This window comes from Triturus cristatus, chromosome 3_1 (genome assembly GCF_964204655.1).
Source record: "Triturus cristatus chromosome 3_1, aTriCri1.1, whole genome shotgun sequence".
In the NCBI taxonomy this organism is placed as follows: Eukaryota; Metazoa; Chordata; class Amphibia; order Caudata; family Salamandridae; genus Triturus; species Triturus cristatus.
This window is the reverse complement of record NC_140583.1, coordinates 728,160,867-728,179,913: the sequence shown is the minus strand read 5'-3', so window position 1 is coordinate 728,179,913 and position 19,047 is coordinate 728,160,867. Positions and strand designations below refer to the sequence as shown.

At 45.5% G+C, this 19,047-nt stretch overlaps 1 protein-coding gene across 5 annotated transcripts in view; it reads left to right on the top strand.

Annotated features, from left to right (window-relative positions):
- The window catches only part of SLC25A22 (solute carrier family 25 member 22), a 357,355-nt gene that overhangs the window by 313,727 nt on the left and 24,581 nt on the right, over positions 1-19,047 (top strand). For all 5 annotated transcript variants that reach the window (XM_085644868.1, XM_085644871.1, XM_085644869.1 and 2 more), the window contains 3 exons: positions 8,028-8,202; positions 9,840-9,994; positions 14,339-14,414. In XM_085644868.1, coding sequence (XP_085500994.1) covers positions 8,028-8,202; positions 9,840-9,994; positions 14,339-14,414 — 406 coding nt within the window. The remainder of the gene's footprint in view (positions 1-8,027; positions 8,203-9,839; positions 9,995-14,338; positions 14,415-19,047) is intronic.

Sequence of the window (19,047 nt, the reverse complement as noted above, 5' to 3'; positions counted from 1 at the left end):
AGTCAGGACTTATAAAAATCTATGGCCAGGGAGTACCAGACGCTCATGCGGTTCTAAAAGCATTGGTGATGATGGGCTCAGCATAACATCTGGTAAAATGGATCAGTAGGGTGCAAATAGAGATGGCCACAGGACCACCAACAAGGATAAGAGACAAGTGGAAATCACTGCTAGGCAGAGACCTGACAGATGTAGAGTGGAATAGTTATGTTGAAAGCCCTAAGCGTATTTCTAGAAACAACAGTCTCAAATATAAACAATTCAGCTACCTGCATTTGACATATTTGACCCCACACATACTCCGGGCCATTCATGGAGGGGAACCCAGGACCTGCACTAGATGCCCAGGTAGACTAGTCAGGAGTCTGGGCCATCCACTCCTGTCACAGCGCGTTTGCACCGGGCCAATCACTCCTGAGGAAAACACCAAGTCAGATCGCAGCACTTTACCGTTCTTTCCCCGGAGAGACCGGGTTCACCATGCCGCTCTCCAGCTCCGGACAGGGTCTCCTACTCTTGCGCTCGGCAATGGGCGTGTCTTCAGGTGAGCCGGGCGTCTCCCATGTACTCAGAGTGGCCTCTGAGCCCGTTCTACTTCGCTATACTTTCCGTACCCCGATGTGGTTCCCGGCTCTTTCACAGTGGTGCTCTGTTGGTTGCCAGTTTCCTACCTCTCGCCAGAGCGGTCAACATTTCCGCTTCACTGTGGCAACTCTTGGGGCTCAGTCGCTCCATTTCGTGGCTCCTGCCTGGGTCGGTCGCAGCTCACTGTGGCAGTCTCCAGCCTCAGACCCGGCACTCCGCTGCAGGAAAAATGCACGCCCTGAACCCAGGCCACAGGGCGCAGTCAGCCCGTCTATAATGTCTCAGGTTGCAAGAGACAGGCCGCCATCTTGGCCCTGGGCCGGAGGTACTCCGCAGGTTATATACACCGTCCGAAGCCCTCGGCCCCATTCGCTGGAAACAATTGATTCTGCTGCCCCTATTGTCTCAGTCCCCTTGCAATAGGGTGCCTTCAGGGACTGGGGTCGCAAGATAGTGCAGGATCTCAGATGGGCCGGCGCGGAGCCTTGGAGCTACACGTCCGCCATCTTTGGCTCGTTGGCCACACCCCCAACAAGACCATTGATATTCACAAACTACACTTCTAAAGTTATTACAGTCCCAAAGCTGTCAGAACAGACTCAGCCTTGGAATAAGTTGAGCACCACACAAGCCAACCACAGGTATTGCAAAACATTCTCATTGAAAACGGTGGTGGTGGGGAAATAAAATAATGCCCCATAGGAAATAATTGTTACAGCAAACAAATGATGGACGGCATGCTGACAATGCAAACATTCTAACCCAGTCAAAAGATCTGGGTTAAATCCATTGTTCTTTTGCCCACTACGCCACCCCAGTTTGGACCCAGCCATATGCAAATCAGTCTTGACCCTGTGCCCCATGGGAACAGTCCAGACCGAACTGCCAGTCCAGGTCCTCCCTGGACCAGAAACAAGCATCCTGGGACCGGTTTCAGGGTATGTCACCCTTCTTCAGCCAGGCTAGCTTGAATCCAGTGGCACAGTGAGCAAGGGACCCACGTCTGGGCATACCCATCCCACTTAGGGTGAAAAGTGTTACAGCAAACATATGATGGACGGAATGCTGACAATGCAAACATTCTCCCCCAGTCAAAAGATCTGGGTTAAATCCATTGTTCTTTTGCCCACTACGCCACCCCAGTTTGGACCCAGCCATATTCAAATCAGTCTTGACCCTGTGCCCCATGGGAACAGTCCAGACCGAACTACCAATCCCGGTTCTACCTGGATCGGAAACAAGCATCCTGGGACCGGTTTCAGGGTATGTCACCCTTCTTCAGCCAGGCTAGCTTGAATCCAGTGGCACAGTGAGCAAGGGACCCACGTCTGGGCATACCCATCCCACTTAGGGCAAAAAGTGTTACAGCAAACAAATGATGGACTGAATGCTGACAATGCAAACATTCTCCCTTAGTCAAAAGATCTGGGTTAAATCCATCAAGCTATCCTGGCTGAAGAGGGGTGAAACCCCGAAACCTGTCCTAGGATGCTTGTTTCCGGTCCAGGGAGGACCTGGCTTGGCATTTCGGGCTGACTGTTCCCATGAGGCACAGGGTCAAGACTGTTTTGCATATGGCCAGGTCTAAACTGGGGTGGCATGGTGAGCAAAAGATTGATGGATTTAACCCGGATCTCTTGACTGGGGGTGAATGTTTTGATTTGTTCTGAATTCCGTCCATCAATTGTGTGTCTTTTGCTTTCTCGCCCTAAGTGCGCTAGGTATGCACAGACGTGGGTCCTGGGCTCACTGTGCCACTGAATCAAGCTATCCTGGCTGAAGAGGGGTGAAACCCCGAAACTTGTCCTAGGATGCTTGTTTCCGGTCCAGGGAGGACCTGGCTTGGCAGTTCGGGCTGAACTGTTTCCATGAGGCACAGGGTCAAGACTGATTTGCAAATGGTCAGATCTAAACTGGGGTGGCATGGTGAGCAAAAGAATGATCGATTTAACCCAGATCTCTTGACTGGGGGTGAATGTTTTGATTTGTTCTGCATTCCATCCATCAATTGTGTGTCTTTTGCCATAGGAAATAATGGCAAATAAATGAAACTATTTAAACATTTAAATTATATATATAAATTAAACATAATTTTAATCAAAATTAAGCATTAAAAAAATGTTAGGATAGCAATTTCTAAAAAATTATTTAAATAATTATTCACAAATTTGTCTTTAAATTTATTATTGAATACAGATGTAATTTTGATAGGTAAATGTGTTGTAACATTCTATTTTATTAGTTTTAGTTTAAAAGTAAATATTTAAAATTAGTTTACGTTTATATTTTACATTTAAATACTTTTAATAATTATTTTAAAAGAATAATAAACTTTAATAATTTGCCCTATACCTTCCCATTGATAGATTCCCACCATGGTGGCGGAGAGCTGTACCTATCTGTGCAAAGTTAGTTCCATGTAACTTTACCTTTGCTAATCTTGTTTCAGGAAGCTCCACCTCCTTATTTGAGGGGGTGGAGACATGCAAGTCTACAGCTAGGTGTAAATCTATACTCAGAAGTGCTGAGTAACAAATGTGTGTAAAGTTACTCCTAGCTGTAGTAGTAAATACACACAAGGAGGAAATATACCCGAGTATATTTACGTTTGAGACTAGACCCCTCCATGGCTGTGGAAATATATTGCAGGAAAATGGTATTGTTCTTCTTTGGTGCAGTCGTACAGTAGAAAACTATTTTACCCTCATTAATAATCATAGTTGTTTTCATTGCAGCAGAGCAAGAATTTAAATGAGCCTTATGTTAATAAGGTCTCCTTTCTAGAGCAATGAATGAGCTATTAGGACAGTTGACACCAGTGTCTCAGTGAGATAATGGCAGCCCGGTGTGGGGAGCATGGGTTATCACTCTCTGGCTGAAAGGAAACTGTCATCTTGGATGTCTATCGAGATGTTAGTTTCACCCGAAAAGTTGTTACCAGCCCTGTCAAGTACCACGCATCAGGGACTATACTAAAGCATTTTAGTGCTGGTGTCCGCACCAGCACTAAAATGCTTTAGTATAGTCCCTGATGCGTGGTACTTGACAGGGCTGGTAACAACTTTTCGGGTGAAACTAACAAACTAAAATGCATTAGTCAAGCATTAAAGCGCCCCTCCGACTACCCTGAAGCGGCTGCAGCGAATGCGCTGCTGGAAGAGTGGCTATAGAGTGTGTGCTCAAACTAACAAAAATACACAATATATGAACTCTGGGTGCCTCAGGAAAATCATTTAACCCCCTTCCCCGTGGGGGTAATTTCCCCGCGGTGCAGGGGGGGGGAGGGGGCCACGGCGCCGCTGTGCTTGTGAGGAGCTCAGCTCGTCATGACTCACAGTGGAGCTGTGCTCATGACGAGCTGAGCTCGTCACAACCCCGCCCACTCATTAATTCTCCCGCAGAGGCGGGGCATTAATCGCGTGTGGGTGGGCCGCGGACGTTATGACGAGCTCAGCTCGTCATGAGCACAGCTCCACTGTGACTCATGACGAGCTGAGCTCGTCATGAGTAATCAACCGGTTAATCTCCCACCGGTTAATCTCCCACATCAGGCGAGCCCAGCTAACAATTACATGCTGTCAGTGGGGCAGACATGGGGGTCGTAAACAATAAAAGACAGACCATCCGATGCCACATATGGAGATGAGTAGGCGTACCGCCTTGCTTTTTGATCCAATAAACTCTGGCACTGTGCAGGCAAACCAATTCTCATCAGCGAGTGACAGTGCCCCAAGTGGATGCGGGCACGGCACCTTGCCTGTTGTTATTTTCTGACAAAGGACTTGCCCCACTGCATTGACCACACAGGGTGGTTGACCCCACAGGTGGACAATGAGGCTGCCGCAGCTTTGCTTTTTCTTGTCCCTGCCTCATGCTGCCAGAATGGTGCCTATTTGTCCATGGGCAACCAGGAGGAGATCGCACTTATTGACTGGCACGTCAGCCCTTGTGTGATCAGTGAGTACACCACTTACTAGTGACGGCAAGTGGTCAGAGTAGCAGTTGCGGCTCCTCTGCTTTGGTGGAGCATCGCCCCACTGCTTTTAAGCAGTGGCAAGTAGAAACATACAATTATAATAACTTAGAGTTGATATCATTTTATGCGTTGTGTCCTGCTGCTTTGCTGGCGGGTGAGCTGGACTGCTCTGCTCTGGGAGCAGGGGAGGAGTGGTTTGCCCACTCCTGAGAGTGCAATGACTGTTAGGTCGGCCCTCTCCGCCACCCAAACCAGCCATGCACACTTTCCCCGTTCTCTATGCAGGCTGCATTACAGCCTGCATGGAGAACATGGCCACCCCTCCAGCCCCTGGCGGAGCGCCCTGTCAAGGCACTCAGACCAATCCCACCGCTGCATTGCAGCATTATGATTGGCTTAGGTGGCTGCCTGCTTCCTGTCCTTGATTCGGAGGCAGGAGAGCAGGAGCAGAGACGCAAGATCCTGCCTTTAGGTAAGTTTAAAAAAAGTATTCTCCTCTCCCCTGCATGACTCTCTACCCCTGTGCCGAGCAGGCCGTGCCGGAGGCCACAGGATACTGTTTACCAGCGTCTGGGAGAGCCATGCGATTGTTTTCTACTGCCCCTTATGGCCACATGGTACCCAGAAGAAAAATGCATTATTATGCTCACACTAGTGTAACGGACCTAAGTGATGAGAGCTGATGCCTGTGACTCTCCGTATGGTAGGACACAAACTGCAGCCCGTGGCCCCCTATCCACTCCAGCTGAAGAACGTCAGCCCCAAGGCGTCTCCGCTGAAGAGAAAGCTAGCGGGCAAAGCGCTCAGCCTGGAAGACGCTCTCCAGGCATTTGTGCAGTCAGATGAGTCACACACTCTCAATCTAATGCACTGTCCTCAGTGACTGCACTGTCCTCATCTGATCCCTGCAGCAGGTGCTTAAGCATTCTAGGCCACAATTCCGGTTAGTTTACACTGCTCAGAGGCATGTTTTTCTTTATTTAAATTTCAAGCTCGGAGCGCAGAAATGCCTGGGGATGAAGGTGGGTTATTTTGTGTTTCACACAGAGAATGCTTGGTATTTATGTATTCGCCATCAAAGTGGTGTGTGGCATTTTGCAGCTCTGTGCAGCTGCAAAAGCCAAGCTGTCAGTATCCTATGAAATATCTGCTGAAATTTGAAACTGCAAAAGAGATAATGCCTAAATGGGCTTGCACTCTAACTGCTCCACAAGCCACTGCGGCCTAGGTCGCACAACAAAACAGAATATGGGGGAAAAACATTCTATAACTATTTTGCTCGTCTTTGATTTTAGGTAACTACATACACAATAACCACATACCTAAATGAAAGATGATAACTCATCCAAGGTAAAGAAATTGTTGAGAAATGCATTCTCTTAGGTTAACATCATGAAACCCCAATTAGTTAATGCAATCACTGAGGCTGTTTTTGTGTGCGACTAGAGAGAAACATTTTTTTCCTGGTTGTCATAGTGGGAAGGGGTAGTGACTTCAACATTATAGTTCTACAAGGTCACAGCTTGTGACTGAAAGCACTGTCGATATGCACAATGTTTTAAAATTGTACTAAATACACTATAAGGTAGGCTGCCACAAGTGTGCAGAGATTTCTTTTTAAAAAAAAATCTTTGTATTGAACATAAAACAACCTTCAGCTCAATATCAATTCAAAAATGACATATTAGGAGAGACACATGATACAGATTTCGCAATGCCCGATAAAATGTGCAGAGATTTAGTTCTAATTATAAAGCAAGTGTTGACCTTTCATTTCAGGGTTTTTTTCAGCAGTTAAATATATTTTAGAGCTTCTCATTTCTCAAAGGGATGCAATTTGTGATATATCTCTATTTCCAGGCACTTCATTGCTTGGTTGTACTCCCAAGAAAGTGTCACTCTAAGTGTCACACATTTGGCAGCTGAATGTCACTCATAAGTGCACTAAAACCATGGAAATGTCACACAGACGGAATCTGAAAACGTGGCAGCTGTGTGTCTTTTAAGCATGAAAGCAGAGTGGGTCTAGCTTCCTCCATCCAACTAAGTTGACCTATATAAAAGTTCAAATTTAAGCTTGAAATAAAACTGGTGCACAAGGCACGAAGTAAGCAGCATTGACAGGGATGATCATATCTGATAACCATATCCTTATAGTGATCAGTGTATTATTAAATGTTAGACTATTGTCAATTTACAGTCTGCAGTGGTTCCAATAACAAATTTCACAAAAATTGTTGTACCCGTGAATTATTTTCCATAATTTACTAGAACTACTTTAGCCTATAAAATCAATTCTGTTGTCTGATTTAATTCGGGACTCACTCAATAAACAAAACCCACCATCCAGGTTAATCAATCGGCTGGACAAAAACTAACCTTGCCATGCAATCAGTAAATGTTTTTAGCTCAACATTGCAAAGAGCACCTGCAAATTCCTTCACTTCTAAAGATAAATCTACTTCTAAAACAGGATGCAATAAACCCTACCTAGTGGCATATGCAGTGGCCTACAAGTGCAATGTTGCCTAAGGTCGTGTGGTTTATTATGTCACCAGAACTTCTCAATGACCTTAAAGGGTCATAATACACAGCAGTACGCCCCTCCTATTCTGTTTGTCTTTTTCTTTCAGTGTTTCTCTTCCTCACTCTTTCTCTCTTTGCAGCTTGTGTACGCTAGGAGAGGCTGATATAATTTACTTTTTTATTTTGCAAAGCCCCACTTTTCTAGCATAACTGCAAACCAATGTGCCCAGTTTTGGGTTTAAGAAGACTGAATCAAATGCTGGGCACAGATAATATGGCACGAACAACACGTATTCAGTCAGGTACTCCACAAATGTAACCAATTTCCTTGAGCTCATTGGAGAACTGGTTGACCCCTTCCAAATCTATATTTTAGCAGTATCGCAAAGCAAGTAGCGAGAGGCTCTCTTAGTGTGGAAGTTCATTTAGGACCATTGAAAAGTGAGAGAACACGGTGCCTTCTTCACCATAGGGCTGTGTTATGCACCCATTGAATTCCTGTGACGGCTCTCTGCACTAACATTATCCAGAGCATATAAATCACAATTTGCCATCTTCTGCCTAGCCTGGCGTACAGTTGTGTGCTAAACTGAAATTCTGAATTTTTAGGAGAGAATGTTTGTACAAGGACACAAAATATCTTCACACGTCAGCTACTCACTGCAGGGGCATGGTGTTATCCCAGAGCTGCTATGCATTGTAGTACGGCAGGGCTGAGTCGGAACTTCACTCTTTCGCCAGGCACTGCAGCAAGATGTACCCACCCTTCATTTAACAAAGATAACAAAAAAAAGACTGATAAAACAGACAAACCTTAACTTCCTGAACGGATACTGCCGTTTCCTGGTGTAAACACATTTCAGAATTGTATGGCATGCGGAAATATTTTTGTGTATGCGTATCAATGTCTAATTTCTGATGTACTGTTCTCTCCATGTAGCTGCTCAGAAAAAGATGATGTCTGCACAGGCCCAGATCAGTACCGCTGCAGGGACAGCAGAAGCTGCCGAGTCTGTGGCACAGCCTCGACCTACAGCAATGCAGATCAGCAGGGAGCTGTTTAAGACCAAAGGCATCGCGGGACTCTACAAAGGCCTCGGGGCCACGCTGGTAAGGTAGGTGTCGGAAATGCGCTGAGCGGAAGACCAAGGTACCAAATGAACTCCATCACCAAGTCATGGCACGCACCCTGCACTGGGTAAGAACAAAATTCCAGAAGTGCCAGCAGGGATCTAGTCACCCTGGATGTTGCTCACGTGCTCCTGTGCACAGCGTTTGGAGGTTGCTCGCTCAAGCCAATTGTTACACCTCGAGCGCTCAACCGAATTCCAGAATACTGGCTATGGGGAATTCTCTAGTCGTGGTAACATCAATCAGGGTAAATGTGATAGTCCTAGAATAGGTTAGATTGTTCTTTTTTTGCCAGACGGTACCTTATTTGTTATTTTTCATGGCCAAATATCTCTGTGATCCTTGCTGTTGTGGCCCTCAGTAGTTTGTTGCCATAAATTATGATCAGTATCTGTATAGACCCTTGGGTGATCTGGAAGACAGGTTCGTTCTTATGAAAATGTTATGTGCATTTGTAAAGCCCACTATCACCCGCAAGGGTATCCTGGTGCTGAGCAGGTGTGTGTGCCTAGCCCTGCCTATGAAGTAGGTTGGTTAATTGAAAAGTCAGGTCTTCAGCTTATTGTGGAATTCAAGAAGAGAGGAGGAGGCTGCGAGGTGGAGTTGGAGGTCATTCTATGCTATAGGAGCAATGTAAGAAAACGCCTGTACTCCTAATCTGGTTTTTTGTATGCGTGGGATGTGTGGGTTGGAGTCCTTTAGAGCAGAGGTGTCTGGGTGGTTGGTGGAAGGAGATGTGAATTTTAAGGAAGGTGGGGTTTGAGTTTTGTAGTGCCCTGAATGTGTCTGAGAAGTTTGACTTGAGCACGTTTCCGTGTCGGGAACCAATGTAGTTCCCTGAGGTGTGGTCTGCTGTGAATTTTGGATGGGAGGTTGAGAATGAGTCTGGCTGCAGAGTACCGGTTGGTTTATAGCCTTCTAGTGAGTTGCTTTTGTGATCCTGGCAGTGAAAGTATTCTTATATTCTAATTTGCTGGTGACTAGGGCGTGTGTGACAGTTCTTCTAGTGTTGCGTGGGAGCCTTTTGAAGATCTTCCTCAGCATCCTCAGGGTGTGGAAGCAGGGTACAGTGACAGTGTTGACCTGTGCGGTCATGTCCAGTTTGCTGTTGATGATTATTCCAAGGTTCCTGGTATGGGTTCTGGGTGTGGGTCCAAGTTCGGTCGCCCACCATTTGGAGTCTCATGATGATGTGTTCTTGCAGAAGATCTCTTCTTCTATCTTGTCGGTTTAATGAACATGGCACTTTCGGAGCTCTACCAATATTCCAGATTATCACTGCAAAACATGTTGAATGAGTTTCTGAAGTAGCAGTAGTTGTGCCGAATGCAAAACTTGACAAAGCTACTGTGCTTATGAGGCTGTTATGGTGTCTGACTGTTCATACCGATAAGGTGTTTGACTGTGCCCATCCAGCTGTGGCTGTGACAACAAAAGCTTGGTGTTCTACTTTTTGGAATTTACAATGTTGAAACAAGTTTAACTGATCTTTCCTCATTCACACAAACTTAGCATTAACTCAGTGGTGGACCTTTTGCTGCAATACCATTTTTTGTATTCTTAGTATACATCTGCTGACAGTAATGCTTTCTGAGAGACCTTTTTATTTTTGTCCTTTTAGGGACGTCCCATTTTCAATCGTTTACTTCCCCCTCTTTGCCAATCTGAACCACCTGGGACAGAAGACCGGCGAAGAAAAATCACCATTTTATGTCTCCTTCCTGGCTGGCTGCGCAGCAGGCAGCATAGCAGCAGTGGCAGTCAATCCTTGTGATGGTGAGTAGAATACAGGCAAATAGGTCTGGTCTGTAAAATACCACGAATACTTGGCGGGAGATAGAGGGGATCGGAAGTTGACAGGCCTTGAAATGATTCAGAAGGGATTTCTCTTGTACATCATTTGTATTGTACATTTGTTATTTCCAGTCTTGCAGTAATCCAACTGTACGATAACGAAGGGCCAAAAAGAAAGCAATTAGTTGACTTCTAGTGCATGTAGTACGATGAGGCACAGTACTCCTGTAGTAGTGCACTTTCAACCGATTTTAGTAAATACTAGTGACATGATTTACACATCTGGTGCCTAGTGGGCGTACTTACAATGGCAATGTGCATTTTGACAGACTTCAGGTGGGGGAAACATGGCAATTGCTCCAAATGTTTTTAAAACTTCTGCATGGGGTAGTCCACTTCCCAAATTTGTTTATGATCTACATATGGAGATTGCGATAAACATCAAGCACCAACCCAAATCGTTTCTGTGGCAATCAGCCATTATCATCCTCACTGTCTGGTATGAAAATGTATGCACAAGTTAAAACTATGCACAACTTGCCATTTTACATTGTTTTTAAATTGGGAGTCAGGTATTGGTATTCGCTTTATGTCATGATACATTGCATTGTTTCTTTAGCAATGTATTTCTCTACCCTCAGTTTCTGGACTATGTACAATTTATCTTAACACATGAAATAGTCAACTAACATTACCAATACTCCGCTAAAATTGTTATATATATGTGTGTATTTGTTCACCTTGAAGCATCTGCTTCTCTTTTTTTTGTTTGCAAGTATGTTTAAGATTGACAGGTTTGGACAACAATACAATTGATATAAAGGCAAATGAAAATGAAATGCATTACAATATTTGAAACACACAAGAATTATAAGCTTTGGAGATTCAAATAATTTATAATATATTTGCCATTCTGGGTTTTCCCTACCCCATGCGCTGTAGTTTCACTCATACTACTGCCATTCTATTTTATTGTACTGCAGCAAACAACAACATGGACATTTTGTTCATGATTGACTCGCCTCATACATCTCCCACCATATATGGTTAGTAAGAATCACACTAGTGACCAGGAACCATGACTTACACTTAAGGACATCTCTGTGTTAAATATCAAGGAAATGGTTATCTGAAAGTCACATATGCAGTGAGGTGGCCTTAAATTATTTTCGATTCATGGGTTATTGCCTGAGACAGCATGGCGAGATGCATCTGTAAACAAAGCCAGGTGTACTTGCTTGAGAGTGGTCTCCTAGAGGTCTGCACATCACCTAGAGCTGATCCTCGGGAAAGAGAGTGCTCTGTTTGATAGCTCTGAGAACTTCTGATATGTTGTCTCAGGTGTCTGAGTTGGGCCGGTGTTGCTCATGTATCAGAGCCATTTGATGGTGTAGACAAAGCCATAACAAGAATTACAGCAAGCATGAGACTGTATCTTGCTTTGCGCTGTTTTATGACCCCCGGCCTTGATGGTTTTAAATACATATGGAGACTGGAGGGATTCCACCTGTCCCTCGCAGCAGAGTCCCTCATGCCTCACCCCTTTGTCCTATACCATTAATATTTGTAAAAGAGAGGCGCTTTATAACTGCTGTGAATTGCCTGCTTTTTTATTTGTGTTTGAAGGGAAAATATTCTTCAATTGATAGATATCTTTCAAAGCCACACTTCCTCTTGTTCTCAGTAGATCATTTCTTGGGAACATTTTTCCCAAGGATGCAGGTTGTCTCTACAAAAATTCAAGTACCCGGCCTAGATATAAGCAAGGCCTTCTTTCTTCATCTTCTCTGACGTCTTAAATGGATTTGGGCTCTCGGTATGCCCATAGGTGTCCTATTGAACAGAAATGTAGCATCACCACACTGAGGACTTTAGCAAAGGCCGCCTAATGCACTGCTGCATTGGGACAGGAAGAGAGCCCGGCCAGTACAACAGAGGTCTTGCTCCCACTGGCTCAGCAGTTGGCTAGAAAGCACTAGGAGTGCTCAGGGGAATTCCTAGCAAAGTATATAATAAAACATTTTCCATGTACTTGGGCGTTAAGTTAGAAAGTATCCCAGAATTCTGCTCCATGCAGTGCAGCTAACAATGCCCACACTTGATACAGTGCAAGCGCTTCTTTACCTCCCTAACCACCAAAGCACCAGTTGAACCTCAGCCACTCCATGCTGACTGCACCAGACATTCATGCTTTTATGTGATCCAGTTGAGCTGATTCCTGAATATCGTCCTCCAAGATATTCACATTGTGGTGTAGCTTCTGTGACTAAACCTGCCGGCACAGATTGCGTCCCTCAACTAGCCCCGCCCAGCTTCCAGCTTCCAGCTTCCATAATACTGAATTTGACTCTGTTGAAAGCCCTCAGTGATCTCCCCGTGGTATTTGGGTCTCTTGCCAGCAACAAGGCATAATATAAGTAGGGTAGAACTGGCATTTTTGTCTTTTCAGTCTGCAGTGCGACCTGTGCTCCTCTTTGCATTCCGCCAACCACCCGCCATATAGTATGAAAAAGGCTAAATTCCTGTGTTATGCATATGCAAATGTTACAGGACATTTACTTAAAATTTGTTTCCTTCTTATGAAACATGGAATACTTGCACATACGGTATTGGAGACTGGAGGGTGTTACGTACCTTTGAGTGCTTTGAAACCCACCTACCAAAGAGCAACACCTCTGTAAAAGCAATATAAAAACAAGCCACACAGAAAAATCATTATTCTGAACATTTCTTTGTGCAAAACCTCAGTATTTCACGAGACTTTAGGACCCATTGTTGCAGATAAGCATCTTCTTGTCTAAGTGACTCTACGTTGGCTTACCTTCCACAGCTGTCTCCGACAGTAGCTTCGGGAAGCAGGATACATGGCCCTCAAAGCAAAATTCTTGCAAAAAAATGCCCTGATGTGCACATGCCCTCAGGATACTCTCTGGGAAGGGTAGAGTAGGGTTGGCCACATGAACACTCAGTCTAATTTCCTGTCTGCTCTTTAAGCGGATCCCCTTATTGTAGTTTTAAAGGGTTTGATGGGGTAGGAGATGCACCACGATTTGTCAGGGCTCCCACAATTCAAAATCTGCAACTCCCCGGCCTCATCTAGTGTCAGGAGAACTGTTACGTTTCTGGTAGTGGAGCCTCTGCTTTCTCCACCGTCGGAAACCTATGCCCGGTGGCCCACAGGCCAGAGGGATGCCAGGTAAGTGCATCGCAATGCCTGTCTTATTTAAGGTGGGTTGTTTGCAGATATTTATCCTGCCTACTTTTGCCATGTGAAGCATCGTTGACCTGGGAAGGACACAACCCTCACAAGCAGGGAGAAAACTCCCTGCTCATCAATACCATTGATTATTTGTTCTCAGAAACACATTTTCGTTTTAGCGGCTTGTTGCTGAGAAACAAAAGAATGCCAAGCTGGCTGCCATGACAATGCTGTTTGACCAGCATTAAGTGTTCCAGCCATTTCGCTGGAAGCACTTTCCTCAGAAATGTCACACTTGGCGGCAATACACTTTAAATATGGCAGGCGGTCTGCTGCATGGTGGACTAAGGCGGGGTCTCTGCTGTCCCAGAGGGAAGGTGGGCCATTTGCCAACTCCTCTGTTATATCATAAGACCCATTTTAATTTCTAATGTTTACGAATTTTGTATTTGTGACTCTCTCATCAGTTCACTTGTAGTTTTGATCACTGTCTCTTGACTGTTTCCAATTAGCCCTTTACATTCTGAAGACATGGCCTCCAAAACTGTACATGGTACTCCAGGCAGGAACTCTAGAATTGGACACACTGCTTATGATAAGGCCTTCTCACTTGGATACACTACTATAGAAGAGGCCTCTAGAATTAAATGGTTTCCTCCAGTTCTGGATGCAGTACTCCAAGGGAGTCCTTATTAGTAGTGCAGAGAGCAGACATACAAAGGTCCTTTATTTGCTGGCTATACCGCTATGCACCACGGTACCACTGAGCTCTCTCCTAGACCTGCTCAAAATATTTAGCTCCTTGAAGTTCAGCTAACTTAGTAAATCCGACATCTTGTTTGTGCATGGTGTCCATTAAGATCGTTTTTTTTATATCCTTTACTTCTAAGTTATGTGAACCCTAGATGTGTGACGTTGCAATTGGCTACATTGTACTTGAGCTGCCACCCCAGAACACTTTTCTAGTTTTTGTCGTTGCCCCTTTCTTAATCAAAGACCTCATGACTTGGTGTGTTTGGCCTGTTTCATTGGAGGACATCACAGGGCACTTTTATGGGGGTCCCAGCACTGAATCAGCGCTGCTTGCTTACGCCACTCACACACGTTTCTTTTTTCTTCTTTCTTAGTGATTAAGACGAGGCTACAGTCCCTGCAGAGGGGAGTGAATGAAGACACATACTCAGGAATCGTAGACTGCATCAGGTAAGAGTCTGTGATGCAACCTCAGAGACCCTCAGCCACATGTGTATCTACTTTTCTTTGCAGGTGTTGGTTTGTCGGTGATTCGGTCAAGGGGCTATTGGGAGCGCATCCCCTTTACCGTACTGCAAGAGAGAATGATTGTCATTGGTATTCTGTTGGCAACACTGCTTTGTGATTGAAAGTAATCATTACTGGAGTATTGTGATTGTCAGAGCGATCTTACAGTTTAGGAACCTAGTGACTGAAGCGGACTAAAAAAACACAAACCCTCCCATGAAGGAAGACAACTGCAGTAATTCTTACATAGCGGTGAATTGAATTGGGTTTGGAGTTTTTGCCCCCGGAGTTTTATATAGCGCGAACTGGACCCGAAAGTATCAAAGCGCTTTACGTGAGCACCAGTGCATTACAGAGGGACACGTTCATTTTTTTGTTATCCACGGGGAGATTAAGTGAGTTGCCCAGAATCACAGGATGTTGAGTGTCCCTACCAAGACTCGAACCCAGTTCCCCAGTGTCGAGGTCGACCGCTCTAGCCCTAAGGCCACATCCTCTCCCCATAGAGTTGGGTTTCGATGTTAATTGGTGCACTTAGCTTGTATAGTAATAGTTAAAGAAGTAATTGATTTGAAGCTTTGGAATATGAGATGGATATCAGTTTAAACAGTTGGGGTAATGAAAAAAAGTAAATCATTATTTTCTAATTGAACTGGAAGCACTGAGCAAGTAGGCTATAATATGGTCCTTGGAGCCAATTTGTGAGGTCACCAGTACCCCAGATGATCTAATAACCTAATTATTCTCCTTTTCCTGGAGATAACAATGCACTAGACCACAGGTGCCCAGAGTATGTGCAAGAGGGCTTTACCTGTGCCAGTTTTATAGTGCAATCAGTGGTTGCAATTTATATTTACTGCATAGAAATGTAACTTATGTAGACATCATTCTAGCAATCTGGAATGATCCAACCCTCTCAAGGCACCCTGCATGAAACGCTGAGAGCATAGGGCTGTCTGAGTCTACTGCAAAGCGTGTTTCCACGCTCTGAGGAGTCGAAGTATTGCCCTCCCCGTTCTGTTTTTATTCTTAGAACCCCTACTTTGCTCACCACATCTGGGGAATAGAGTATTTTTGTTACTTATCCAGTATTGGGGTATCTTTCATAGATTCACATGCCTGAATCATTCCCCGTCGCCGAGGCGGGAGTCTCGGTAGATAAAAAAGTAGTGCCAAAAAATAATTAGTAGTAGTAGTAGTAGTAGGCCCAAAGAAAAAAGGCCCTAAGGCCTATATCTTAGAAGCCTATCTACTTCGTTATGTAAAATAACCCAAGAATTGGTAACAACCAATCAGACATGAGCACCCTTCTAGAACCCTCTCAGCAGAGCCAGCTCTCCTCAGATTTTCACCGCACGTCGTGTGGAAGGGAGTCTCCCTGAGTGCCTACTCAGTTTCTTCTTTTCTTCAGTATGTCTGACAAAAAAGCTTTGTTTAGACCCTGCAGGACCTGTGATAAGAAGAGGGTCCATGTAGACGACCAGCATGAGGAGTGTATTTACTGTCTTCATCCTAAGCATGTTGCTAAGGACTGTAGAATTTGCCGGACTTTCCCTCCTAAGACCTTAAGGGACAGAGAGGCAAGAGTATTGTTATGGTTGAAATCTTCCTCGGCTGAGGAGGATGACAGGGCCTCGACATCTAGCAAGAGAGCTAGATCAATTGATAGTTCTTCCAGTGAAGGGAGAAAACATCATAAGGCCTCTCATGTAACTTCTGACCATTCACAGAAGTCACAAGACTCTGACAGATCTAAGAAGTCTTCAACTACCAAAACCGTGAGTAAATCTCAGGTTAAGACTTAGTCAGTGGGATCATCTTATACTATCTCTGTGACTTCTGCTGCTCCTCTGTCGACGTCTACAGTCTCCACTACTTCGATATCGTCACCTATCATGTCTCCTAGGATGTCTAAGACTCCGTTGACAATTGCGTCGACGTCGAGCTTGAAGGAAGTTCTGTCAACGGCATCGTCGATGAGAACATCGACGACGAAAACCCCGTCGACGACGGTGAAGACCCCGTCGACGACGAAGACCCCGTCGACGACGAAGGCCCCGTCGACGGCAAAGACCCCGTCGACGGCGAAGACCCCGTCGACGACGACTATTCCGTCGACGACGACTATTCCGTCGACGGCGAAGACCCCGTCGACGATGACTGCGAGCCCGTCGACGATGACGATCCCGTCGACGGCGAAGACCTCGTCGACGATGACGATCCCGTCGACGGTGAAGACCTCGTCGAAGATGACGCTCCCGTCGTCGATGCTGACAATCCCGTCGACGCCTCAGAAGGCAGCAAGTCCGTTGACGAGGGGAAGCCCGTCGACGAGAGGTTTCCTTAAAATGATTCCACCAACTACTCATGTTACGCGTATTGCGTACACGCATATTCAGTTAAAAACTTTTCATAAACAGGATTACAGTAATATTTCTCCTTTGCTGCCTTCGCATATCTTGGACTCATATGCTGAAGGGGATGATTTTGAGGAGGAGGATGATGAGGGTCCTTTCGGAATAGCTAGGCACCCCTCGGAGTTACATATAAAGTGTCAAGAGGTGGATGAGGAAGAAGACTATCATGAGCATGCTTACCAGGAAGGCCTTGCTACACCAGTGTACAGGCATCCCTCAAGGGATTGGGATCGTAGAGAAACGAGTCATCTCCCGCCTACACTGATTCAAGATCTTCAGGCTATGCTGGCGGATTACCGCCAACGCTTTCCACCACAACAACCTCTTCCTAATTTACAATCAACGGAAGAGTCTCATACGGCCATTCCAAATTCGCCGCTTCACCCTGCTGGTTCGGGGACACAATCGCACCATGATACCATTTCCTCTGATGAGGAAGATATCGAAGAAGGTGAAGTACCGGATAAGGACACCACTCTGGATCCTTGGGATGATTACATCATTCCCAAGCCTTCTCCACCGATTCCGCAGCCATCGGATTCTCCTCCAGAGGATATAGGTGGCTTTCACAATTTAATGCAACGTGCAGCAGCCAGGTTTCAACTACCTGTCACTGTGGAGCATACGGATTGTTTCCTCCATGATTTTAAAGAGGAGCAAAGGAAGATTTCCAGGGCAATTCCCATCATCGATTTTATTTGGAATGAGGGGTTAAAAATTATGAAGACACCTGCTTCCGTACCTGCGGTCCTCCCTCGTATTGATAAGAAATATCGTGCTCCTCCAGAAACGCCCTCTTGTCTAATCGGACATCCCCGACCAGATTCCGTTATATCACAGGCTGCTCAACAAAAATCCGGCTATGCCGATATCAATGCCGCCGGATAGGGAAGGGCGAAGATTGGATCTGATCGGAAAGAAGTTCTCTACTATGGCGGCAACTTCTATCAAAGCTGCAAACTCCTTGGCCATACTTGGTCGCTATGACCGCCAGATGTGGTCAGAATTCTCTGAATTTATAGACCTCATTCCTGAAGATCGTTAACAAGAGGCAAGGAAGATACTTCAAGAGGGAGAACGAGCCGCATCAGAGATCATAGACTGTGCTCTCGATATTGCAAATACCAACTTTAGGTAACTTGCAGGAGCTGCAGTCCTTAGGCGTCAAGGATGGCTTAAGGCAACGTCTTTTAGGCCAGAGGTTCAAGCCAAAATCATTGATATGGCCTATGATGGAGAATCCTTGTTTGGGAAGCATATAGACGAGGCCCTCTTAGCGATCAAGACTGATACGGATACAGCTAAGTCTCTAGCTGCTCTCCAATACAAACGGGGATCTTTCCGTGGTGCAAGAGGTCGAGGCTTTGTATCAAGGGGAAATTATCAAAGTCAGCAAAACAGACAATATCAGTCTCAATATAGACAGCCTTATGGACGATCATCATACAGGCAATCTTCCTCGAATAGTTTCTCTCGTCAGGGAGGAAGAAGGCGATCGAACAATCAGGGTCGCGACGCCAACAAGAAGCAATGATTTACGCTGGACGCCAGTCATCCCTCCTTCCCTCCCAGTGGGAGCAAAGATAACAACTTTTGCACACAATTGGGAGGAGATCACCTCGGATCGTTGGGTCATCGACCTAGTCAGACACGGTCACACCCTGGCGTTCTTAAAACAACCTCCTACTGCCCCGCCCAGGGGTCCCCCTCCCCCTCGTCTTCACTTATTGTTCAAAGAAGCTTTAATAATGCTCTGCAAGAACGCAATAGAGAAGGTTCCTTCGCCCCAGAAGGGAACCGGGTTCTATTCTCGATTTTTCCTCATAAAGAAAAAGTCAGGGGAGTGGCGCCCGATTCTGGATCTCCGCAAGCTCAACAAATTTCTAAAGAAGCAGAGTTTTCGGATGGTTACACTGGCCGAAGTTTTGAGCTGCCTGAACAAAGGAGATTTTATGGCTTCTCTGGACCTGGTGGACGCGTACTTCCACATTCCTATCCTTCCCAAGCATCGCAAGTACCTGCGATTTGTAGTGGCTGGCGTCCACTATCAGTTCAAAGTCCTTCCGTTTGGGCTGAAATCTGCTCCAAGAATTTTTACAAAGTGTCTTGCACCAGTAGCAGCGACTCTAAGATCACAGGGAATACAAGTATTCCCGTAC